This window comes from Astyanax mexicanus, chromosome 7 (assembly GCF_023375975.1).
Source record: "Astyanax mexicanus isolate ESR-SI-001 chromosome 7, AstMex3_surface, whole genome shotgun sequence".
Taxonomy (NCBI): Eukaryota; Metazoa; Chordata; class Actinopteri; order Characiformes; family Acestrorhamphidae; genus Astyanax; species Astyanax mexicanus.
Window position 1 is genome coordinate 8,327,908 of NC_064414.1, and position 27,508 is coordinate 8,355,415.

General features: G+C 40.1%; 1 protein-coding gene across 7 annotated transcripts in view; it reads right to left on the reverse strand.

The window, feature by feature from the left end:
• The window catches only part of sobpa (sine oculis binding protein homolog (Drosophila) a), a 79,669-nt gene that overhangs the window by 41,382 nt on the left and 10,779 nt on the right, over window positions 1–27,508 (reverse strand). For 2 of the 7 annotated variants that reach the window (XM_007247527.4, XM_022685078.2), the window contains exons 2-6: window positions 18,510–18,581; window positions 15,133–15,268; window positions 9,792–9,992; window positions 2,690–2,841; window positions 872–895 (exon numbers count right to left, since the gene is read on the reverse strand). In XM_007247527.4, the coding sequence (XP_007247589.3) occupies window positions 872–895; window positions 2,690–2,841; window positions 9,792–9,992; window positions 15,133–15,268; window positions 18,510–18,581 (585 nt within the window). The remainder of the gene's footprint in view (window positions 1–871; window positions 896–2,689; window positions 2,842–9,791; window positions 9,993–15,132; window positions 15,269–18,509; window positions 18,582–27,508) is intronic. The other 5 variants (XM_022685079.2, XM_007247528.4, XM_007247529.4 and 2 more) reach the window with 3 other exon arrangements.

Sequence of the window (27,508 nt, forward strand, 5' to 3'; positions counted from 1 at the left end):
CCCTGTGTTTCCACTCACTGGCCACTTTATTAGAAACCCCTACCCTGTGTTTCCACTCACTGGCCACTTTATTAGAAACCCCTACCCTGTGTTTCCACTCACTGGCCACTTTATTAGAAACCCCTACCCTGTGTTTCCACTCACTGGCCACTTTATTAGAAACCCCTACCCTGTGTTTCCACTCACTGGCCACTTTATTAGAAACCCCTACCCTGTGTTTCCACTCACTGGCCACTTTATTAGAAACCCCTACCCTGTGTTTCCACTCACTGGCCACTTTATTAGAAACCCCTACCCTGTGTTTCCACTCACTGGCCACTTTATTAGAAACCCCTACCCTGTGTTTCCACTCACTGGCCACTTTATTAGAACCCCGCCTTGTTCTACCTGGTTGAAACATCTTGTTTAGTTTATTAAACATTCTCAGCATCCAAATAGCGGCACTGTGGATGTAAACTGACCATTGATGAAGGTTTGAGGACATCTAAAACAAACTGTGCATCAGTATGATAGAGCTACAAGGTAGGCGTTTCCAGTAAAGTGGCCAGTTAGTTTGAGTAAATACCTAAATATCTATTAAACATCAAATAATAGTAATAAAATCATTTAAACATCTGGGGTCCAAGTGGATAATAATAATATATAATATATAATAATGTATACAGTTGTGTGTACATTAATGTGTTAAGATGCAATCATGCATGCATACACTTGTGTGTGTAGGTGAGTGTGTGTGAGTATATGTGTGTGTGTGTGGTGTGTGTGTGTTGCCTAAGAGAGAGAGAGAAAGTTGCTAGTAGACAGTGAACAGATCTAAATGGGAGATTTCTAACACACACAGGCAGAAAGGGGAGAATGTAAGTATACTTACATTGCAATTCCTTACATATCCCAGCTTAGGTACAAGAGAGAAAGCACACAGTCAGTAGGCCACTCCCACTCCGGCGGGGGAAACAACGCTTAAAAGCTGTGAGGAACGCCCTCATGCCATGCCAACTTCTCAAAGAGACTAAATTTGGGCTATATTTGACTCAAAGTCAGTCATGTGGAACTACTGATTTAGATAAAATGTTTATTTTATTGCAGTTCCTTTAACTTTAGTCATAGTTAACAGCTGAGCTGGGCGATTGGTATAGGTGTATTGATGTTATATACAATTATGTACAGTCCATTACTGTGAATATTCAAGCAATTAGAAAATAAAATGATGCCCAAACAGCACTAAAATAATAAAAACTAACCATTTCTTTAATATTATTACCCTATTTTTTAATGTATACATTTATTTAACATTTTACTACATTGGGAGTATCACTGGGAGTGATACAGGGAGCAAATTCCATCTACTCATCCCTAAGAGAGAAAGACAACTGTACTTTCTCAGACTCTGGCTGCTGATGTCAAGAAGCATAATCCAGGATTCAACCCAACACCTCTTGGATCATAGTAAACCACTTAAAGCCCTCATTTTCTTGCAAAAGACTCTGATAAACATTTATCAGGCTCTGTATTTCTACAAAATTTAACAGCAGCACCTAAGTAAACAAAACTGTAATTATTAAAAAATAATTTTCTTTCAAAGTCAAACAAGCGCTGGATGTTAATCTACACAGATTTCTCTTCTGAAAACTGTTTATTTGGGTTAGTAAAGCACTTCTGTTTGTTTACATTAAGCTTAGATTTCCAATATTTTGTCTAAAGGTGAGTTTTCAATGAAGTTTCTCCAGCACTAAGGCTGGGATGCATTAGCATTAGCCACTAACCGCAGTGATAGCGGGACATAAATACCACCCGATAGCGCTAGACTGAGTAACCCTGAGTGTTCCCGTAACTCAGGATGCTATTAGCTAGCGGTTTATCCCATGTAGCTTGTTTTAACACAATAAACACACAGACTACAGTCCCATATATACTTATCTCTGAACGACGAAAGAGCTAGCGCTGCGGTTAGCGGCTAATGCTAATGCTGCTGAATCCAGCCTTAGTGCTGAAGAAAGTTCACTGGAAGCTCACCGTTATGACGCTGTACTTAAGCGGAGTGGCTTTACTGCTCCTTAATACTTAACTGGTAAATTTTATACATAAGTCACACTGGATTATAAGGCACACTGATAATTTATGGGAAAATTCAAGGATTTTAAATGCGCCTTACACTTTGAAAAATACGGTACTAAATAATAACCATGCAGGGTGCTCAAGCTTTTGCTTAGACTCTTCTTATTTCCCATTTTGAAACTGTAAAAGACTGAAATAAGGAGTAATATTGATTTAACTTTAGGCCTTTTGGAGATCAGGTTATCTGGTCATATGTGCTTAAATATTTATAGTAACAGACAGTCGGTAGATCAATACAGTTTGTAAATGTTTTGATATTGTGACAAAGATAATAAAAGATGATGTTTTGAGTAATTGGCAGTAAGAACATGTTACAGTCTGCTTAATTTCATTAATACATTTTTTTTCTACAAAGAAAAGTTAAGTATGAATTAAGTTTTTCACAGAATCGCCCAGCTGTTGTTCACAGAAGGAACAGAATAGATTATGGATCAGTCCTCTGAACAGACTCCAGACAAAACATAAAGTCTCGAAGAGGTTGGCAGCACTGAGCATGTGCAGGAGGGTTAGAGCAGACAGGAAGTGATGTCAGAGCGAGGGGCCTGACTGGCTGAAGTTTAAGGGGAAGGGTTACCTTGTTCCGTTTGAAGTAGGCGCGGCGGCACGCTGCAAAACACTTCTCGCTGCAGAAGCTCTTCAGCTCCGAGCCCATGCTGAGAGAATAGCGCTTCACCCCGACCTTCTGACACCAAGCACACATGATCTGAACGTTAGACAGATCCTCCTCTGAGAGAGAGACAGAGAGAGAGAGAGAGAGACATGTATTCAGTGTCATCTACAATTATAATCACTTTACATTGTATTAATAACTTTATACAATGTGTAAAGTTCATAGAAAATATCATTTTTATGTTCTGTTTACATTGTTAATTTGATATTGAAGTCTATATAAAAGCTATACAGGAACACATGCAGAATTGGTCTGTCAACAAAAAAAGTTAAATAAACCAGAATACAGCTCTGAAAAAAAATAAGAGATCACATAAAAATGATGAGTTTCTTTGATTTTACCAAATTGAAAACATCTGGAATATAATCAAGTGGAAGATGGATGATCACAAGCCATCAAACCAAGCTGAACTGCTTGAAACTTTTTCACCAGGAGTAATGGCATAAATTTATCCAAAATCAGTGTGTAAAACTGGTGGAGGAGAATGTGCAAAGACGCACGAAAACTGTGATTTAAAACCAGGGTTATTCCACCAAATATTGATTTCTGAACTCTTAAAACTTTAAGAATATGAACCTGTTTTCTTAGCATTATTTAAGGTCTGAAAGCTCTGCATATTTTTTGTTATTTCAGCCATACAATTTCACGTACGCACATCGTAAATTCCTTCATCACAATCTATCATGCGACAAAGCTTTCTTACACCTCTATTATACAGTATATTAAATATAGGAAATATTGAACTTTTTACTGACATACAGAACAATCAGACATGTCTTAATAAAGACTTACACCAAATCAGACCAAGACTGAGCTCACACACACACACACACACACACACACACTACACCTGTAAACTGTAAAAACTATCAAAGCCTACCTTTCTTACATAAACATTCCTCCCCTATCTCACACACACAGGTCTATGTTAACACTGATGATTTATAACAGAGAATATTGTGTGTGTTTGTGTGTGTGTGTGTGTGTGTGTGTGTGCGTTCTAGTTTGACTGAAACATAATGTCTCTCAAAGGACTGTGATGGCAGCCCAAACACACACACACATGCACAGTTTCAGAATGCCCCCTGTTACCACGGTAACCACCCAGTGTTGACAGGGGGGCATGAAACAGTGGCATAATGTGTGTGTGTGTCTTTGTGTGTGTATGTGTGTGTGTGTATGATTAAACGTGTGTTTGTTTCTTGCAGAAATAGTGCATTGTTGAGGGGCATTCGGGTTTGATGCAGTGTGTGTCTATGTATGTTTGTGTGTGGGGGTGTATATATTGGGTGTGTGTGGGTGTGTGTGTAAGTGTGTGTGTGTGTGTGTGAACTGTGACTAGACTTGATGAGCATGTTGCTGGGGGGCGTTCTCTTGTGCCAGAGGAGACAACACAATGTGTGTGTGTGTGAACTGTGTGGCTATATTTGATGGGCATGTTGCTGGGAGGCGTTCTCCTGTGCCGGGGGAGACATGATGTGTTTGTGAGCCTGCGTGTGTGTGTGTGTGTGTGTGAGCAGTCAGACTGATGAATACACTCAAGAGAGCTCCGAAAGGAGACTGCGCTTCAGCATCTAATCTATAATTGACCTCACTCAGAAAAATGTGGCATTCATGTGAAACGACTCCCACAGAAGCAGGTACGAGCGACATTTCCGATGTTTTTTAAAGCAATATTGTTCTGCCTTTTTTTAACTGTCAAACTTAATACATACATACAACATAATTCCTGTTTTGCTCCAAAAGACTTCAGGAATATTTATCAGACTCTGGAGTGGTGGAGCACTGTCCTACTGTTCAATATAGGGGTGGGCGATATGGCTCTAAAATAATATCACGATATTTCAGGGTATTTTTACGATAGCGATATACTTGGTGATATAGGAAAACAGAAAAATAATTAATTAATTTCAGGAATGTAGTATAAGAGTATAACAGTATAATCATAAAGTGGCAAAATAAATAATATAGCATAAAATAATATAATGCAGCAAAAAATATTGCAGAATATTTAGTGCATGCATATAAACTGCAAACTAAAACAATTATACAATAAATACACTTCAAGCTTCACAGTAAATAATAGACTACTTTTAAGACAGAACAGCCCTATTATCACGATATGGATTTTTAATATCATGATATTTCTGTGTCACAATATATTGTATACGATATAATATTGCCCACCCCTAGTTCAATAACACATGCACTAATATCACCTTATTAAAAGTCATCAAGAAAAAAGTCATCAGAAAAAAAAAACATTTTCTATATCCTCACCACAAACCTTAGTGGCATAGGTCTTCAAAGAAACATCTAAACAAGCTTGATAGATTTTAGAAACAAGTTCTGTGGAAGAATTACATAAAAAAATAACACTTCTCCAACTGTTAAACATGTGGGTGGGTGAAACTTAGGTTTTTGTATATCTTTACTCTTTACACTTTACTTGCTGCATTTAAATTCCAAACATTGTACTTTTCACTTCACTACATTACTGGAAATTTGTTGTTCTTTTTGGTTCATGAAGGCTGGGTGGAGGATCTATCTCTCCCAGCCCACGAGAGTCATAGTCTGGAGAGCCAACAATTTTGCAGTGACCACGGTGAGCCCAAACCTACCCCCCACCCCCCCACATATCGAAAAAAAATTGCTTACGTGATTTGCTTCACTCAAAAATGACTGAAATATCCTCCACCTTTGCTTACGCCCACTGGTTCTTCGGCCTGCACTAGCAGGATCGCGACCTCTGGTGTTTAAACAATGCATCTGCATAACATTTCATTAACTGAAAATTTTATTAGATGCTCCCACGTATGTACATCGTCAATCAGAGGAAAACCTTTCCTACATCCTCACCACAAACTTCAGTGTCATAGGTTTTCAAAGAAACATCTAAACAAGCCTGATGGATTTTGGAAAAAAGTCCTGTGCCCGACCCGACCCGACTCGGCCCAAACTCAGGAATCTAAGCTCTACTGTACAGTATGTGAAAAATTACATATAGTTTTTTTTCTATGTAAATAAATAAGTAAAAAGAGAGAGAGACAGATGAAACGAAGCAAGAGAGAGAGAGATAGAAAAAGAAAGAGAGAGAGTGAGACAAGTAGGAGAGCAAGTAGAATTAGTGCGCAGCTCGTTAGCGCGTGTGTGTGTGTGTGTGTGTGAGTGTGTGTGTGTGTGCACGTTATAAAATATGCATGCTGTGAGTTCAGAGTTATCGCTCTGCCTGTGGGGAGAGATTTAACATAATTATGAATTAGTCCCCCGTCTACCCCTGCAGACCACTCACACACACACACACACACACACACACACACACACACACACACACACACACACACACACACACACACTCTCTCATACACACAGAGTAAGAGAGAGATTAGCAGTAAAGGAATGAGAGAAAGAGGTAAAAAGAGACCAAGAGAGCAAGTGACAAGACAAAAAGTGATAGAGAGAGTGCAAAGAAAGGGAAAGGGGGTGAGGGAAAGAGACAGAGAAAAAGATAAGAGAGAGAGAGAGAGAGAGAGAGAGAGAGAGATAAGAACATGAGAAAGTCCCAAATGTGTCATAAGGGGGTAAGGAGGGTTAAGTCTATTGGGAGCCCATTTATCCACACACTCTCAAACACACACACACACACAGCTTGCTGTTACACAGCTGACCCCCACCCACACCTGAAACACACACACACAAGTAGCAGTAAACCCCCAGTCCTGCCCCTCCCCCAAAACACACACACACACACACACACACACACACAGAAATGCCCACAAGCCCAAAACTGTCATCAGGGCATGATGGGAGGCAGCTAATATCTAGTGGCATTCAGTGCTGTGTGTGACAGACGGACATGTACACCCACACACACACATAGACCCACCCACACACACACATAAACACACACACACACACACACACACACACACTCTCTCATACACACAGAGTAAGAGAGAGATTAGCAGTAAAGGAATGAGAGAAAGAGGTAAAAAGAGACCAAGAGAGCAAGTGACAAGACAAAAAGTGATAGAGAGAGTGCAAAGAAAGGGAAAGGGGGTGAGGGAAAGAGACAGAGAAAAAGATAAGAGAGAGAGAGAGAGAGAGAGAGAGAGATAAGAACATGAGAAAGTCCCAAATGTGTCATAAGGGGGTAAGGAGGGTTAAGTCTATTGGGAGCCCATTTATCCACACACTCTCAAACACACACACACACACACACAGCTTGCTGTTACACAGCTGACCCCCACCCACACCTGAAACACACACACACAAGTAGCAGTAAACCCCCAGTCCTGCCCCTCCCCCAAAACACACACACACACACACACACACACACAGAAATGCCCACAAGCCCAAAACTGTCATCAGGGCATGATGGGAGGCAGCTAATATCTAGTGGCATTCAGTGCTGTGTGTGACAGACGGACATGTACACCCACACACACACATAGACCCACCCACACACACATAAACACACACACACACACACATTGCAACACACATTAGGAGTGAAGAGGGTGGGGTGATGCAGGTTGACAGGTTGCACTCAGCCTCCATCAGGACAGAGAGAGGAAGAAAAGAGAGAAAGAGTGGAGGAATGAAAGCATGTGTGTGTGTGTTTGTGTGCGTGTGTGTGTATGTGTGTGTGAGAGAGAGAGAGAGAGAGAGAGAGAGAGAGAGAGAGAGAGAGATGCATAGATAGAGCAGGGCAAAGAGAGAGCAATAGAAAGTGAGAGAGAGAGAGAGAGAAATACTGCTTCACAGTAAAACATTCAAAGACATGAAAGTTTCACAAATGCACTCAGCTTGCTACACACTGTTACAAAGCTGACCTGTAACTCTGCAGTTACACCAATGACATGAAAGACACTTCCGTACATTTACAATGACCATTGACCTATTAGATGCAGTCTACAGTGATACACTGCTGACTCTGATAAAACATTCCACACTGTTACACTACTTACCTTTAACACATTCCATACTGTTACACTACGACCTATAAAACGTTCCACACTGTTACACTACTGACCAAAAACAGACTTCACACTTTTACACTACTGACTCAGTCCACACTGTTACACTACTGACCTAAAACAGACCGCACACTGTAACACTTCTGACTCATAATTCAGTTCACACCGTTACACTGCTGACCAAAACAGAATGTACACTGTTACAATACTGACATGTAACGCAGTCCACAGTTACACTACTGACCTAAAACAGATCGCACACTGTAACACTACTGACTCATAATTCAGTCCACACTGTTACACTGCTGACCAAAACAGACTGAACACTGTTATAATACTGACTCATAACGCAGTCTACGCAGTTACACTAGTGCACACTTTTACACTACTGACCACTTACACAGACCACACGGTAACACTACTGACCCAAAACAGACTTTAAACTGTCACAATACTGACTCAGAACACACTGTTACACTACTGACCCAAAACAGACTGCACTCTGTCACACTACTGACTCTGTCCACAGTGTTACACTACTGACTCAAAACAGATGGCACACTGTTACACTACTGACTCATAATCCAGTCCACACTGTCACACTACTGACTTAGTCCACACTGTTACACCAATGATTCTAAACACACTCCACACTGTGACACTACTCAGTCCACACTGTTACACTACCGTCCCAAAACAGATTGCACACTGTCACACTACTGACTCAGACCACGCTGTTACAATACTGACCCAAAACAGACTTCACACTATAACACAATCCAAAAGTGTTGTATTGCTGATCTGCAAGATGCTCCACACTGTTACCCCAATGACATTAAACTAAACCATATTAAAGTGAATCCGTGAAACATAAAATGTGGCAAGGCTAAACTGTGTGTGTATGTATGTATGTGTGTGTGTGTGTGTGTGTGTGCGTGAGGCTGAGCCGTAGTTCCTGCAGTGTGGTGGGGCGCGTAGTGTAGAATTTCTCAGTGTTTTCTCAAGCAGTGTTTATACACTCAGCCGTGTGACTGTGGTGCTCTATGAGCCTCAGCACCGCACATACCTGCACTGCTAATGGATGTGTGTGCTTGTGTGTGTGTGTGTGGCTGCAGCAGCTCATGCATCATTCAGTAGGCTGGGGGTGGGGGGCGGGGGGTAGGGGTGTTGCCATGGCAGTTAGAGTCCACACCATCTGTTTCTCAATCTGAACACACACACATACAATCACACTTTAGCACAAAGTACACACACAACCACACACACACTACACTATAAGTGTACAAACATACAAACACAATAAAGTGTACACACTGTGTCCGTAATCTCCAGGTCGATGTCCAGGTGGCTGGACACAGCTACTACATCTCACTTTCAAGGTGTGTGTGGGTGAGTGCTCGCTGCTGGCTGTGTGTGTGTGTGTGTGTGTGTGTGTGTATGTGTGTGTTTCACACACCTTATCTTTGTTATCTTTGTTTTAATCATGTTTGAATTATGTTTTTTCCAACTTTTATTCTTAATTCTTTTTTTAATTTCCATTTTTATTGTTACATGTATTTGTAATTTGACTTCTCATTGTATTTTCTATTTTGTAAAGCACTTTAAATTATTACTGTGTATGGAAGGTGCTATTTAAATAAACTTGCCTTGCCTTAAAATTATAAAAGTAAAACACTGACAAAGTTATAATAATTTAATGACTGTGTGTGTTCATGCTTAATTTGACTATGATTTGAGTTGATAAAAAAGTCTTTACATTAAATCATATTTTGACATGACAGCAGAAGTGCTGTAAGCTTAGACTCAACTGTCCAAAAAGTGTGAAACAAAGATAATGAGGATCACACTACAAATCTGCCCCACTGTTGTGAGTGTAAAATATTAATATTCACAGCAAACTTGCTGTGCGTTGTATCAAATTACGCAGTTCCAGTGTGTTGGAAACAGAGTGTAAATGATATAATAACTCAGACCTTCTGCACACAACAGTATTCCAACTCAATTATAACAAAGGGTTAAACTCTTACCTGCTGGTGGTTTGATGAGAGGGGGTGGTATCAGGGGCACTATGATTGGCATGCCGCCTTGCTCCTTGGCAACTGAGGAGGAGGGGTTAGCCGCCGTTTCCGCGGCAACTCCATTCCGCGGTGTGGGCGTGGAGCTGGAGCTGTTCGCGTGAGGAGGGGAAGTGCTGTTTTCGGACATGCACGCTTTTGGCATAGAGTTTTCTAGAAGGACAGAAAGAAAAAGAGAGAGAGAGACAGAGAGAGAGAGAGAGAGAGAGAGAGAGGTCTTAGGATTCCACTAGACCTTTCTGGAATGACTTCATCAAAATCCTTATAAAACTGTTGAGGCAGGAAATTAAATAAAGCATTTGATTCAGTTTATTGTTGGTAAGCAAGACCTATAACAGCCAGGTTATTTGAAACCCTCACCTTCCTACCTTGTGCTGCCACTCACTGGCCACTTTATTAGAAACACCTTCTACCTTGTGCTTACACTCACTGGCCACTTTATAAGAAACACCTTCCTACCTGGTGCTTCCACTCACTGGCCACTTTATTAGAAACACCTTCCTACCTTGTGCTTACTCACTGGTCACTTTATTAGAAACACCTTCCTACCCTGTGCTGCTACTCACTGGCCACTTTATTAGAAACACCTGCTACGCACTGGCCACTTTATTAGAAACACTTTCCTACCTTGTGCTTCCACTCTCTGGCCACTTTATTAGAAACACCTTCCTACCTTGTGCTTACACTCACTGGTCACTTTATTGGAAACACCTTCCTACCTTGTGCTTCCACTCTCTGGCCACTTTATTAGAAACACCGTCCTACCTTGTGCTTCCACTCTCTGGACACTTTATTAGAAACACCTTCCTACCTTGTGCTTACTCACTGGTCACTTTATTAGAAACACCTTCCTACCCTGTGCTGCTACTCACTGGCCACTTTATTAGAAACACCTTCCTACCTTGTGCTGCCACTCACTGGCCACTTTATTAGAAACACCTTCCTACTTTGTGCTTACAATCACTGGCCACTTTATTAGAAACACCTTCCTACCTTGTGCTTACACTCACTGGCCACTTTATTAGAAACACCTTCCTACCTTGTGCTTACACTCACTGGCCACTTTATTAGAAACACCTGCTACTCACTGGCCACTTTATTAGAAACACTTTCCTACCTTGTGCTGCTACTCACTGGCCACTTTATTAGAAACACCTTCCTACCTTGTGCTTACACTCACTGGCCACTTTATTAGAAACACCTTCCTACCTTGTGCTTTCACTAACTGGCCACTTTATTAGAAACACCTTCCTACCTTGTGCTGCCACTCACTGGCCACTTTTTTAGAAACACCTTTCTACCTTGTGCTTACACTCACTGGACACTTTATTAGAAACACCTCCCTTCACTATATCACAATATGAGTATGTACCAGACTTATGAACTGCATTCTACTTTTATTGGTGTTTCCATGAAGAGGCCAGTAATTGTAGGTTATAGAGTTGCACGGTGTACCGAAGGTTCGATTCTTTTTCGATACTACGTCATCACAAACGATTCGGTTCTTTAGCGTTCGATGCTTTCGATACTGTATAGCCCAGTCACTAGCTTCAAATGAGTCAAATTAGTAGGCACGATTTGATTCAGTTCATAAGAAAACTGATTCACACCGCAGCAGTTGGTGTGGCAGGATTCAGATAAACTTAGTGTTCTGAACAAATGAATCGATTCACGCGCAAGCCAGCAGAGCAGCAGCGAGTGTAGAATGGCGACGGCTAAAATAACAGATGTCTCTCGTCCGCGACTTGTGGACAAAACGGGCGCGAGGAGTGAAGTGTGGGAAAATAGTCTGAGATGTAGGCATCTGTTTTTTATTTATATTTTTATTTTTAAATAAAATAACGAAAATAACGAAAACTGAAAGTGAAACTAAACTACTTTATTTATTAGCGCTGTTTTCACTCCCCCAGTTGTACAGCGGGGGGGTGTTGTGCCGATTCTGTCCGCGAAGCGGGAGTCGGATTCAGTAGCGGATTCGGCACAAGCGCGGCGGCACCTCGCGGTCCGCGGTGTTAGTTGTAAGCGCTAGCCGCAAAATACGACAGAAAACACTGAGGGAGCTGCAGACTTATGTGTGGGACTAGAATATGAGCACGAGGAGATAAACGAGAACCTTTACCTGTGAGTAGCTCACATCAGAACACGCAAATCTCTCTCTCTCACTCTCGCTGTGTCTCTTTCTCTGTCTCTCTCTTTCTCTCTCTCTGTGTCTCTCTCTGTCTCTCTCTCTGTCTCTCTCGCACGTCAACGCCTCCGCGTTTGACCTGCAGCACTGTGTTTAGCTGTTCTTAAAAATCATTTTAATTAAATAATAATTCTATGCTTCTATGTTACAGTGTTATTTAACATAATTCTGATCATATTTCGCTCATTCATTTAGCAGACAAGCACCCTGATCTCTACAAAGAGCTGAGAAGTCGACAGGTTAGTGGAGTTAGTCAAGATACACTCTGTCTGTAGCTTTACTAAGATTTACTAGCGACTGCCAATAAATCACGTTAACACGGAGAGGAGTGTGCAGGAGTTTTGTTTTGGAACCGTGGTTTTCTCTATTTCTCCATTATCCCATTGGCTGTGAAACATGAACTCAAGATGTTCACGTTTTCGCGTTTCCATCGCAAATCTGTGGTCAGGCACGTAGCCTGCTTGATCGTTACACTGAAGATGGGCTTATTAAAAATGGTAAACGGTTGATTAATAAAACGGAGCAGTGAGTGTTAAAATGAACATAACATTGTAATGTTCTTCTTGTCTCTTTATTTTCCTTATTCAGAACTTAACTTCTGCCCGCCCGTAAGGTTCACATAGTCAGGCTACCATTACCTCTGGTTTTAGTTTTAGTTTTTAGGAAGTGGAAGTAGATAATTATGTTATAGTTAAGGTTATAATAACGAAACTTGTTTTTTTGTTCAAATGTTTCATTTTAGAATAAAAACGTTTGCACCGATTGTTCAGTGTTCAATCCAATTCAGTCAAAAATAAACATTTTATGTTCAGATATTTTTATTGTTTTTTTTTTCTTCCAAGTATCGTTTTGGTATCGAGAATCGTGATACTACAGTTGGTATCGGTATCGAAGTCAAAATTTTGGTATTGTGACAACCCTAGTAGGTTATAGTCAAAATGTGGCCTTCTTACTGATTTAGCAAATGCATAGAAGAAATAAGTCATGAAAAAAAAACTCTTAACACACACACACACGCACACACTCACACACACACACTTCACACCTGCAGCCATCGAGACAATGTCGATGCTAAATGCCCAAACACGATATGGGCAGATTTCCAGAAACTCATTTGTCATTCTGACCGTGCATAAGAGCTGATAGGGATTAAGTCTAAATGAGTTAATTAAGTTTGATTGTCTTGTCACTAATCTCGCCACTTCCAGCTCCGTCCGCCAACAATGCCGGAGCGGCGTAATCTGTAGCCGCGGATTTGTACGATGGCGGAATGTAATTATGGGGCCAATCTTGGGGCAGGCGCAGGATGTTAAAAAGATGTCGCTAACAGCGCCGTAGCCTGGCACACTTTAAACGCTAAATCTCTTCTTTCTCTGAGAGCGGGGGGTTTTGGGGAGGCTAGTGGGCTTTTTGAGTAGGGGGTGTTGTGGGGGATTAGATTCTTCATTGTGTCCAATCTCTACCAGCCGATGAAGATGGTTGACAATTTAAGTCGCGCTAATACGCTAACTAGGGCCATATCACAGATGCCTGCATAAGACCTGGAATTAGAGCTCAAACTTCAGCCATGAAGTCTTACAGGAGAAGAGCGAGCAGAGTTCAGGAATTTAACTTTGCGTTCTGTCACTTCCTGTCAACAGTGGAGATGCTAATGCTATCTGCAGTCTGGAAACTTTGCAGTCGTTGATTAAAATGTTCCTAATATATTTCAGCTTTTACAGAAGCTGAGCGCTAAATGAAACAAGTAGTTTGGTCAAAGCTAATAGCTAAATTAGCTTCTGCTGACATTAGCACACATTAGTTAATATATTAAACCATTTACTAATATTTTTTGCTTTTGTATTTTTTTCTACTCTAAGTATCACACTTTTAAAAAAATATACCCTGTACTTTCATTCACTGGCCACTTTATTAGAAACACCTCACTTGTGCTTCCACTTGATGGCTACTTTATTAGAAACACCTACCTTATAATTCCACTCACTGGCCACATCATTGGAACCCCCTACCCTGTGTTTCCAATTGTTGGCCACTTTATTAGAAACATCAACCCTATGCTTCCAGTCACTGGCCACTTTATTAGAAACAACATCCTTGTACTTCAACTTTTTGGCCACATGTTTAGAAACACCCTACTATGCTGTGTTTCCAATTAATGGCCACTTTATTAAGAACATTTACCCTGTGCTTCCATTCACTGACCACTTTATTAGAAACACCAACCTTATGTTTCCGGCCCCTAGCCACTTTATATTGGTTACTTTATTAGAAACACCCTAATACTACCTTGTGCTTCCATTGACTGGCCACTTTATTAGAAACACCAATCTTGTGCTTCCTCTCACTGGCCACTTAATTAGAAACACCAATCTTGTACCTCCACTTACTGACCACTTTATTAGAAACACCAATCTTGTACTTCCACTTACTGACCACTTTATTAGAAACACCAGTCTTGTACCTCCACTCACTGGACATTTTATTAGAAACACAAATCTTGTACTTCCACTCACTGGCCACATTATTAGAAACACCTTACTATATTGTACTTCCACTCACTGGCCACTTTCATTAGGTCTCTGTATAGGTGGTAATAACAGATTTCTGACCAACAGCAAGCAGGTGCTACAATGTAGGGGTTTATGGCCACTCTTTTTGTATGGAGACTAAAACTGGACACTTGAAATTATGTCATGGTCTCGAGCCTCAAAGTCAAAAAGAGGATTGACAATCCCTCCCTCTAAGCTACGCAAGCGCCACTAGATGGCATTACATATATATCTTAATTAAATTATTTAAATTTGACCATTAGTGCCTAATGTGGTGTATTACAGATCACTTGTATCACTTTGCATCACTTATATCAAGCCCACCTTTTGAAATAAGATATTGTAAATTTGATGAATCAAACCAACGACTGACCATAGACTAATCTAAAACTGGCATAGGCCTCTCTGCTGTAAAAAAAAGAAAAAGGAAAATAAAGAATCAAATCGAATCGTGACCCTAAAATTGGAAATAAAACCGAATCTAGGATTTAGAGAATCGTGACACCCCTAATGGACACATATGACCCTGTGTGTGTTTCTGGTTGTGAACACAGCCCACCTTTCAGCACAGAGATGTGCTGTCGGATTTCTCCGTCAGGATAGTTGCGTATATCAAGGTCGTCCGAGTCTCGTAGCTCCACCTTGTCGTAGCCGTACCAGCCCAGCAGCTCATTCATCGTGTTCTCAGCAAAACTCTGAGGGACACAAACAACATAACATCAGCTTTCACTGTTTAATGAACACATGTTTAGTTTTGTGATCTTTGAATCCACCTTAAAAAATAACAACAATGTTCATTTGCTATTTTTTAAGATATTGTTAAACATAATACAAATTGCCATGCTATTACTATTATTCTATATTCTACTGCTGTGTAAATAGTTCCTACATCCATCTTTCCCATCTTTTGATTTAAAAAATAAAATGATAAAATACAATTTCGGTAGTAGATCCTATGAATCATATGAATAATGAATTCATAATGCATTTACAATACATTAAATAGCACACATAATGCCTTATAATGACCACTATAAATAACATACATAACAAGTTACAGTTAAAGTACATGTATGAATCTTCATAAAGACAGATATTATAGTGCCTTATGTAAGTTTTTAACAAGTTCTGTTAAACAGATATTATTAAACATTATGACACCATTATGACGGTCATTATAAGGTAGTATGTATACTACGCTCTATAATGCATCACAAAAGTGTTACCAATATTTCTTTCCAATTTTATTAGAGCTGACATAACATATCAACTCATTTCCTAAAGTGACATAATTAAATTGAATAATAGTTTCCAAAACACTCACATTAACATCAAATATTTTCCAAAAGAAATATTATTTAATTAAAAAAATGTTATACATATAATTTAATTAGATAATTTCAAACAAGACATAAGCATTGTTAGGACAAATCATTTCCTGACTTCCTGACTTTCCTGAATCATAATTGAGTCAAATAGTTAGATATAAAACAGTAACTCAATCCTTTCAGAAGGACAGTAAGTAAATCAAAGTAAAGTAAGTAAAGATCAAAACACTGACCGTTAAACAGACGGAAAAATATGCACACACACACACACAGACACACACATTGCTTTGCTATGTATAGATTCACCACTTTCATACATTCTGTTCTCCTTTAAAGCAGCAACAAAGTGTAGTATCTGTGAGTTGCGTACAGAACACAAAATCCTGATCATTATTTATGTTGCACTTCCATTCTGCGCTTTTACACTTAACTCATCTCTATATTGAACACCACCTGATAAATAATTTATTTCTGAGCTGTGTAAATCTAGTGTTGACTTAACACTGCAAACTTAACACTGCAAACGCACAGGCTATAGTCCAACATAGTCACCTCTAAACGGCAAAAAAACTAGCACTGCTGTTAGTGGCTAATGCTAATACTGATCCAGCCTCGGTCCTGGAGAATATTTACTGAAACTCCTTTATTACAGGAAAATGGCTTTACTGCTCCTTGCACACCAGATTATAATTATAATATAATTTTCCAGAAGTGAGCCTTATAGTGTAAAAAATACAGTTCAGACCGTTTTTTTTAACTGATATATTAAGAGTCATCATCTTTACAAATCCCTGTGCTCGACTCCACAGTTAAACAGAGTTAAACACCCAGGGGAATGTAGCCCTGGGAGAATGACTACAAATTGATGGTGAGGAGGGGATAAACCCAGTATGCAAAATGATGGTGACGGCAGGAGCCAATGGGAAGAAAGTTGAGGTAAGGTATATTTAACATGGACTTTAATTGAAACAACTGAGGTGACTTAAAGAAAACAAACACAATTGAATCAAAATAAATCACAAAACAACAGTTTGTGTCCTCCAGTGTTTCTCCTTAGCTGCCAGAACCTTACACTAGTTAGAACACTGCTGTGAGGAGGATTTGATTGCATTCAGCCACACAAGAGCATCAGTAAGGTCAGCTACTGAAGTTGGTAGATTAGTTTGCCACTCCTAAGTGTACTGGACAGAGCTCCATAAGTGTACAGAGTGAGGGTCCCACTGCTCAACATGCACATTCATACATTAATAACAAAGTCTGAACTCAGAAACACTGGGAAACCTGTAAGGTGTGATGCAAACTGCACTCTAAACCACGCCCACAAGTGCTCTGGATCACCTTATCGAAGACCTGGATGCCGTTTAAGCAGAAATGAAAACGATTCAAGTGACTATTGTCTAGTATTTCAGTCTGTATCAGAGTACAAACCAAGATTGACATGTTTGTTAATTCTGGTTTCACTCTGCAATTTAGTGACACACTAAAATCTGTGCTATGTTCTGTCATTATGACTTGCGTGGTAATGACTGCATGTTTCACTACCTGACACTGACACTGGTTTGTAGAATGTTGTCAGTTTGGCGAATTGACTTTCCAGGTGTTGTGCCAAATTCTGCTTCACATCTACAATCTGACTCCCTGAGTGTAATTTCTGTTTATAAATAAGCATTAATCTACAGTTACAGTAGATCACCAGCGCAATATGTTGCTCCCATATTGCAATGAGACGTGCAAGCACATTAAAAGTCAGTCAGATTTTGGCACAACCCTGGTTCTCTTTCTTGTTTAATGGCCGGCGATAGCCTGTCTCAACTGTCTATAATTGAGTCCGAACTAACTAGAAAAGTGCTGGGGCTCCGAATGGTCCAGCGGACTAAGGCGCTGATTCAAATCCTGTTTATGTAGCTTGCCATCAGCCACCAGAGCCCTGAGAGAGCACAACTGGTCTTGCTTTCTCTGGGTGGGTAGATGGTGCTCTTTCCTCTCATTACTCCAAAGAGTGATGTCTCTCAGCACAAGTACTAGTCTTCACCCTCCTGTTGTTGCGGCATCACTAGTGATATGGGAATTCCTAATGAGTGAGTTGGGTAATTGGCCGTGTAAATTTGTATAAAATGGGATAAAAATTTGAAATAAAATAATTTAAAAAAATTAAAAAAGAAAATAAAAGTGCTGTCACACTGCAAACGAACCAGACCACAGTTGAGCTGATTCGAACTGAGACAACCTTTTGGCCCAAATCGTGGTTTGCAGCACCTGCTATTTTGGTTCTGGGCAAACTGAACAACCTGTACGTCCAGACTAAACGTACAAACGAATGTAGATTCAATGAAACACTAATAAAAAATAAAACAAACAAACATAATCAACTACATCTTGGTTAGGGAATAGAATGTACAAATCTGATTATTTCCAGATCTTCACCTTTAATTCTAAATTACACATAATCAATAGTACAGTACAGTTATATACATATAGGCCATGCAAGCAGCATCTATACTTCTATAGATGCAGAAGTTGTGTATGTGTGTGTGTGTGTGTGTGTTTTGTGTGAGTATGTGAGTCGTTCGCCGCAAGACAGCATCACTTAAATTAGGAAAGCTCTCACCATTACATCAGGCAGGTTGCCATGGAGACCGCCCCTCTGCCCCACCCCTGGGAGGGGCATCTCAGCTGGGACCTGATGAGACACGAGTCAAGAGCTGTCAATCAAAGTGCACCACAGTGTCAATCAAAAACAGCTGCAGTCAGGTGAAGAGGGACTTCACTGGCAGCTGGATTAAATGTCTTAAATCATGCTAACATGTACTGGTCTAAAACCACTGTGGTAGTGAAAACAGGAAAACCCAAAAACTTCACAGCTGTGCAGATCACTGCACGCCAGACCTGTTAATCAGGACCTTAAATTGTCACTGTTAAGTATCCGGATGCACATTCTAAAGGTCTAATTCTAGGTCTAAAGGTCTGCAATGAAATAAAAGTCAGTTAAGCAATAATACACGAGAAGGAGCGCTATAACATGTAATATTGGCACTGCTGTGCTGCGGTCATAGGTACAACAGCTGGACTAAAAATGCATATAGTTAGCATAGTTTAGCGGTAAGGAATTAATCATGTACAGTACCATTTTTTACTAAATTATAAATGAATACTGAAGTCATTCATGCTATGAAGAACTTACGAACACATAAGGATGTGGTCATGTATCTTAAAAGTGTTAAACAAACCAAAATCCTGGGGTGGTCCTGATGAGAGCCAGTTTCATCATAACGTTTTTGATGGTCTTTGCAACTGCACTTGAGGACACTTTTAAAGTTGAAAGCATCGTGAAGTATCATGAAAGGGAAATTCAGTTTGAAATGGACTTGGGTTGTAGTGAAACAAGATAACAAGTAAAAACTTTGGCTGAATAGTCCATCTTCATTCGCCCCTAGCATTTCGAAATACAGTGCTATACATTTGTGTGATTTGGAAAACTTGGAAATACATATTTTGTCAGCTGAAAAACTAACAGTGTCTCAGTTTATTGTTGTGCTGAGCATGAACTAGATGGGTATAAAGCCCTGCACCATTGAGCTGTGGGGTTCTCTGGAGTGATGGAGTTCCATCCAATACCTGTGGGATGAGTTGGATTGGCAAAACTAACCGTCCAACATCAGAAGTCCCTGATTTTAACAAAACTTTGCAAAAGCAGGTGTCCACAAACATTTGCACAGTTTGTGTTCATTAGATGCTCCGACATCATCTGTCACTGTGTATGTGAACAGTTACAGACTGGAGCTCAACTGTTGCTGCACAGTTCATCAGCCCTCCATCCCTCATTCATTATTGGTCAATTTCTGACCACAGGAGTCGGGAGTACTGATAACCAGATACTATTAGGGTTGGTGGAAGTTGACTAAATGATGAAGGTCTTGGAGACAGTCTCTGCAGTCACTGCACACTTCTCACTCCTTTGTGGAACACCCCCACCCCCCTGGTTGAGATCCCCTCTCCCCTCCAGTGCACTTTCAGTGTTTTCCCACTAGGCGTCTCCACTTCTGGTCCTCTGTGACTGTACAGTGTTTTAGAAGACTGAGTTCACGAGGTCACTCACAGCAGTTATCACTCTGTCCACACCAGGCTATGGAGTTACAGCCAGCCGTCCTGGGCCGGTACTGTTTACCCATTTAACTCGTTTCACCCAAGCCTCGGCCTCACGGGACGTCCCGAACCTGATAATGTACAGTGCAGAAATCTGAGGCCAGCTGAGAAAAGGATATTTAAAGCTATTTATTTCAGTCGACACTAAACGCTGGGTTAGGGTGTCTTACACCCATGCCTAAGTGAAAGAAAGAGTAAAACTACTCACGAAGAAAAACAAAAATCTACTTCTGTAGTGAGGAACATCTAGAACTGCTTCTAAAAAAGCTTATTTGTCCATCCAGTATCTCTCTGCAAATGAACTAAACTGTGTTAGACACTCTGTTTAGGTTACTGACATGATGCAATTAAATAAAGGTTTGCAAAACATCTTAAAAAGCTTTGGAAATAAATATTAATTAATATTTTTAATTTATTTATATATTTTTTCTGTTTTCTCCCAATAAAGCTAGGCCAATTGACTCACACTGACCCATCTAACTGCTACTTAGCTCTATATTCCCCATCACAGGTGATGCCACTACGCAAGAAGGGTGAAGACTAGCCCATGTCTCTACTGAAACTTTTTTTTTGCTATCTGTATATATTATCTTATTTTATATTCTATTTTATTTTATTATTCTACTTGTAAATATTGTTCTCTGCACATTGGTGGGAATCTGCACCCAAGTTTTTCACTCACATTTACACCTGTACTCTGTGACGTGACAATAAAAATCTTGAACCTTGAATATTGAACTGCTGCTGATGTAGCATTGCTGAGTAGCATCAGAGCGCGATCGGAGGAAAGTGCTGCAACTCGGTTCCGATACATCAGCTCACAGACGCCTTGTGCTGATCAACATCACCCTAAGAGTGATATGGGAAAAGAGCACCATCTACCCACTCAGAGAGAGCAAGCCCAATTGTGCTCTCCCAGAGCTCTGGCAGCTGATGGCAAGCTGCATAACTGGGATTTGAACCAGTGATCTCGCAATCATAGCGACAGCGCTTTAGTCCTGTAAAACTACTGTTTAAAAATATTCTCGAAAGTACAAATACACATTTTTCACTTTTTGTAGACGTCCACCAGTTAAAACTTCACCAAATTACAGCTTAAACACCATAAAAACTTTACACTGTTACACCTTCACGAAATACAGCTAAAAAACATAGCCACTTCACACCATTACACAATCACACTGATACATTTTCACAGTTATACCTTCACAATGTTACAATGTTACTTTTATGTCACTTTTATGCTGTCAGACTGCTATAGCTTCATACTGTTACACAATCACACTTCCACAGTTACAGCTTTACACACTTTAACACGTTACACTTCAGTTACAGCTTTACACTGTTAAAATGTTGTTACACCATCAGACTGTTACAGTTTCATAGTGTTATACTGTCACATTGTTACAGCTTCAAAGGACAGTTTTACTGTCACACTGTTACAACTTCAGCCTACTTGTCACATTGTTACGCATTCATACTGTTACACATACATACTGTTACACATTCACACAGTTTCAAAACAATATGCTGATAAAATACACTCACCACACTTACGCTCCAAGTTGATTTAATACGACTGAAGTCATCATAACACTTCCCTCACTCTGTATGTCTTTGTCTGGCTTCACTCTCCACTTCTCTCTTTTGCTCTCTCGGTCATTGTCTCTCTCTCTCTCTGTCATTCTCTCTCTCTTTCTCTCTCTCTCTCATTCTCTCTCTCTCTCTCTCTGATGGCCTGCCTGTAAACCTGCCACTTCCAAAGTGAAGGAGAGACAGCAAGTGATACTGTTGATATGGCAAAGCATGAAAGAGGAGAGGTGGAATGAGAGGCAGAATGGGCAGAGAGAGAGGGAGAGATATAGAAAGCAAAAAAAGAAAGAAAGAGCATGCAACAGAGAGAGAGAGTATAAGTATTAAGCACCTTTTGCAATGCCACGGGTACAAGATCTCCTTCTGGCAACACTGATCTAGTGTATTACCTTGGATCTAATATATTACATTGGATCTAGTGTATTAGATTGGATCTAATGTATTACTTTGGATCTAGTGTATGAACTTGGATATAGTGTATTAGCTTGGGTCTAATGTATTATATTGGGTCTAGTGTATTAGATTGGATCTAGTGTATTAACTTGGTTCTAGTGTATTAGTTTGGATCTAGTGTATTAATTTGGATCTAATATATTACATTGGATCTAGTGTATTAGATTGGGTCTAGTGTATTACTTTGGATTTAGTGTATAAACTTGGGTCTAATGTATTAACTTGGATCTAGTGTATTAGTTTGGATTTAGTGTATTAACTTGGGTCTAGTGTATTAACTTGGATCTAATGTATTACTTTGGATCTAGTGTATTAGATCAGATCTAGTGTATTAGCTTGGGTCTAGTGTATTACATTGGATCTAGTGTATTAGCTTGGGTCTAGTGTATTAGATTGGATTTAGTGTATTAACTTGGATCTAATGTATTAACTTGGATCTAGTGTATTAGCCTGGGTCTGGTGTATTAATTTGGATTAAGTGTATGAACTTGGGTCTAATGTATAAACTTGGATCTAGTGTATTAGCTTGGGTCTAATGTATTACTTTGGATCTAGTGTATTAGATTGGGACTAGTGTATTAGTTTGGATTAAGTGTATGAACTTGGGTCTAATGTATTACTTTGGATCTAGTGTATTAGCTTGGGTCTAGTGTATTAGATTGGGTCTAGTATATTAGTTTGGATCTAGTGTATTAACTTGGATCTAGTGTATTAGATTGGATCTAATGCATTACTTTGGATGTAGTGCATTACCTTGGATCTAGTATATTACTTTGGATGTAGTGTATTAGATTGGATCGAATGTAATACTTTGGTTCTAGTGTATTAACTTGGATCTAGTGTATTAGCTTGGGTCTAGTGTACTAGTTTGGGTCTAGTGTATTAGCTTGGGTTTAATGTATTAGATTTGGCTAGTATATTAGCTTGGTCTAGTGTATTAGTTTTGGTCTAGTGTATTATCTTGGGTCTAATGTAATAGTTCTGGCTAGTGTAGTAGCTTGGGTCTAGTGTATTACTTTTGATCTAGTGTATTAGCTTGGGTCTAATGCATTAGCTTCTGCCTTATGTGGTAGATTGGATCTAGCATATTAGCTTGGTTTAATGTGTTAGCACGGGTATGATGGATTATCTTGAGTTTTATGTGTTAGTTTGGGTCTAGTGTAATAGTTTGGGTCTAAAGTATTAGCTTGGTTTAATGTGTTAGCTCGGGTATGATGGATTAGCTTGAGTCTTATGTGTTAGTTTGGGTCTACTGTAATAGTTTGGTTCTAAAGTATTAGCTTGGTTTAATGTGTTAGCTCGGGAATTATGGATTAGCTTGAGTATATGGGATTATCTTGCATCTAGTGTATTGACTTGGGTTTCAAATGATGTTAATAACTGTAGACTGCTAAGGGTTAAGCATTTTGTGGATCAGTGAGGGGTCTGTATTTGTGATGGTCCACTCCGACACGGTCCGGTACGCTCAGGAGAAACCCTGGCCGACACCGTGGTCTTTACTGCACACAGAAAAGGAGGTTAAGGAGGTTCATGAAGTTAAAAGAAGCTACAAATCTCTCTCTCTCTCTCTCTCTCTCTCTCTCTCTCTCTCTCTCTCAGAGCTCGGAGTGCGGGTTGTAATGGTACGAGGAACCGGACACCATGTGGGCAGTAACTGGAGTAGGTCACTGGACACCATGATAAAATTCCCTACACACTCCGCCAAGTTTCCCTCCCAGCCCTGCACTTCTCTCCCTCTCTCTGTTATTCTATCTCTCTCTCCTCTTTTAAATCTCTTCTGTCTCTATCATTCTTTTACTCTCTCTTTTCTTTTTTCTTTTCTCCATGTTTTTATCAGTCATGTATTTCTCATTTATTTATCTTTTTCTTTTTTTCGTTTGCCGTCACTCTTTCATCCGTCTCTCTCTCTCTCCCTGTTTCTGTTTCACGCTCCTCTTCCCTCATTCCCTTTTACCTATCTCTTCCCTGTTTATCCTTCTCTCTCTTACTTTCTCCCTCTTTCTGTCTTTCTTTCTCCCTCTCCCTTTACAGTCTCTTTTTCCACTGTAACTCTCCCCCGTTCTCCTTCTCTCTATTCATGTTATTCTTTCTTTCTTACCCATAAAATATCAAATATCTCAACCATTCTTTTACTCTTTTTTCATTTCCCTCTTTTTTCAATATATCCCAATTCTTTATTTTTTTCTTACTCATTTTCTCTCCATCTTTCTCTCTCTCCCTTTTCATTTTTATTCGCTCTCTCTCTTTCTCTTATTCTCTCCATCTCTTCCCACTGCCTCTTACTCTCTCTCTCACACTTTTCTCTCTCCCTCTTTACTCGCTCTTTCCCTCTCTTCTCTCTCACTGTTCTGTCTCTCTCTCTCTCTTTTTCTCCAACTCTCTCTCTCTCTCTCTCTAGTTTCCCACTACCTTCCTTGATATCCGATCCCTCCTGCATTCTCAGGTTTCAGTTTTTACAGCTTTAGGCCTATTGCTGTATACATTCCTTTCTCTCCCTCACTCCCTCTCTCCCTCGCTCACCCCCTCTCCACTCACCCTAGCTTATTTTACCATGCTGCACATGAAAGCGGCCGAAATGAAGGAAACACTCAGACTCTCTCTTTCGCTCCCACTTTACCTCTCTACCTTCTCTCTATATGTCTTTTCTTTAATGTATCTTTCTCTCTGTCTTTACCTCTTTCTTTCTCTATGTATCTCTTTCAATGCCTCTCTCTCTCTCTTTTGCTATCTTTCTCTCACTCTTTTTCTCTCTTCTCTGCCTTTATCTCACTCTACCAATCTGTTCTTCTGATCAATGTTCTTCATGTTTGACAAACAGAGAGAAAGAGAGGCTTACAGAGCATTAGGCACTAGAAAAGTTGCAGTGCATGTGTGTGTGTGTGTGTGTGTGTGTGTGTGTGTGAGTGTGTTGTGTGTGTGTGTGTGTGTGTGTGTGTGTGTGTGTGTGTGTGTGTGTGTGTGTGTGTGGAAATCTGATACATGAAAGGGAGAAAGTCATAATGCACAGGTTTCATGTTCGCGCTGAGGCTTAGAAAGGGAAGCGGAGAAAAGCACAGAACCAAATACACTCACACACACACACACACACACACACACACAAACACACACACACACTCTCTCTGGGTTACACTGCTTAGGGACGCACAACACACACACACACACACACAAAGAAGTAACAGAACTCTGATCGGCCTGCACACTCACAGGTTAAACTGGGGACCAGGAGTCAAAGAGAAAAGGCCAAAGCTCTCCTGATGAACAGCAGAATAAAACATTCCTTTACACACACACACACACTCCTCAGATTCACAGCTGACCTGTCCCCAAGCTCCGCCCACTAACACACACTCTGTCTTACACAGAGGTGAACAATAACCAGAGCGTGAAGTGTTTGTCCAGCCCTGTCGAGACCTGACCGATCAATACAGTACAGTTACATTTCATTTGTCTGACCACTATATGTCCAAATGTTTGTGGACACCTCTTCTGATGAATGAGTTCAGCTACAGATGTGCAAATTCTCTTACAAACAGCGTGTCTAATCCCTGTAGTGAAGAAAAGCAGACAATAGAACAGGACTCTCTGGAGCAGAGAACATGAAAACAATGGCACCGTGGCATATTTGCAATGTCAGGCATGAGTTACAGGGGTACAAGTAGCACTGGAACTGTGTTCTCTGAGATGATGGTGCTCCTTACAGAACTGATGACAGATGAAATGGACATGAGGTGCTCATATGGTGATCATCCAACATCTTGACCTCACCAAAGCTCTTGTTGTTAAATGCAATCAAATGAGAATGAGAATAAGCTGAGACCAAGGAATAAAATGGAAGTCAAGTCCAAGTTCAGATGAAAACAAGACTGAATCAAGAGAATTATGTCCAGGTGAGAATGCAACTGACTCAAGATAAGGTCCAAATGGGACTGAGACTGAGTCCAAATAAGAGACTGAGTCCAAATAAGAGCACAGTTAAGCTGAGACCAAGTCCAGGGGAGAACACAACTGACTCAAGATAGTGTCCAAATGAGAGCAAATCTGAGTCAAGATTCCAAATGAAATTAAACCAAATGAAATGAAATCCAAATGAAAGTAGACCAAGTAGAGTCTACATGAGAAAGAAACTGACACAACACCAAGTGCAAATTACAGCAAACCTGATTCAACACCAAGTGCAAATGACAGCAAACCTGATTCAACACCAAGTCCAAATCAGAGCCAAATAAACTCAAGCCCAAATTCAAATTAGAGCAAGATGAACTCAAGCCCAAGACAAAATAAGAGCAAGATAAACTCAAACCCATGACAAAATGAGAGCAAGATAAACTCAAACCCATGACAAAATGAGAGCAAGATAAACTCAAACCCATGACAAAATGAGAGCAAGATAAACTCAAACCCATGACAAAATGAGAGCAAGATAAACTCAAACCCATGACAAAATGAGAGCAAGATAACCTCAAGCCTAAATCTAAATGAGAGCAATACAAGTTCAAGTCCATGTCCAAATGAGAGCAAGATAAACTCAAGCCCAAATCCAAATCAGATGAAGATAAACTCAAGCCCAAGTCCAAATTAGAACAAAACAAACTCAAGCCCAAGTCTTAATGAGAGCAAGATAAACTAAAGCCCAAGACAAAATTAGAGCAAGACAAACTCAAGCTTAAGTCTTAATAAGACCAAGATCAACTTAAGCCTAAATCCAAATTAGAGCAAGATAAACTCAAGCCCAAAGTACAAATGTGTCAAAACGAGCCTGAATCCTGTTCACTAGAAACTGTGTAATAACACAAAAACCCCAGACATTGGCATGATCACCACTGCCTATGATGCTATCACCATGGCAACACATGCAGCTTTGCTGCAACTTTTTGTAATGCCAACATCCAAACTCAATATAAAAATCAGGATAACATATTATTACTCTGTATATGTCTTATACATGAATACTTTGCTGATTTTAAATGAAATTAATGATGAACATTTTTCATATCATATCTATTATAACTATTACAGGAGCATTGCTTTAGAGACACAGTTTGGAATTCTTCTGGATGGAGATGTAACCCTAGAACTCTCACTGTGGTTCTAGAAGAATATACTGAGCAATAGTGGGCAATGATTTAGATCAAGCCTGAGAAGAAAGACCACAAATGCATCACACCCTGAAGGGTCTGCACACAAACACTGTGGAGTCCAACCAAGTGGGAGGAAACATCTCCAGATCTGTCCTGAGCATCACAGTAACACAGTGTGTGTTATGACAGTAAGGACGCTACTCTAGGCGCCCAAACTTCTGACCAGTACCGCACGTTCAGGCAAAAAGTCAATATGTGGATGAGTGAGTATTTGTGTGTGTGTGTGTGTGTGTGTGTGCAGCCCTTTAACCTTGATGGGAGTGAAACCGCACCGACACCT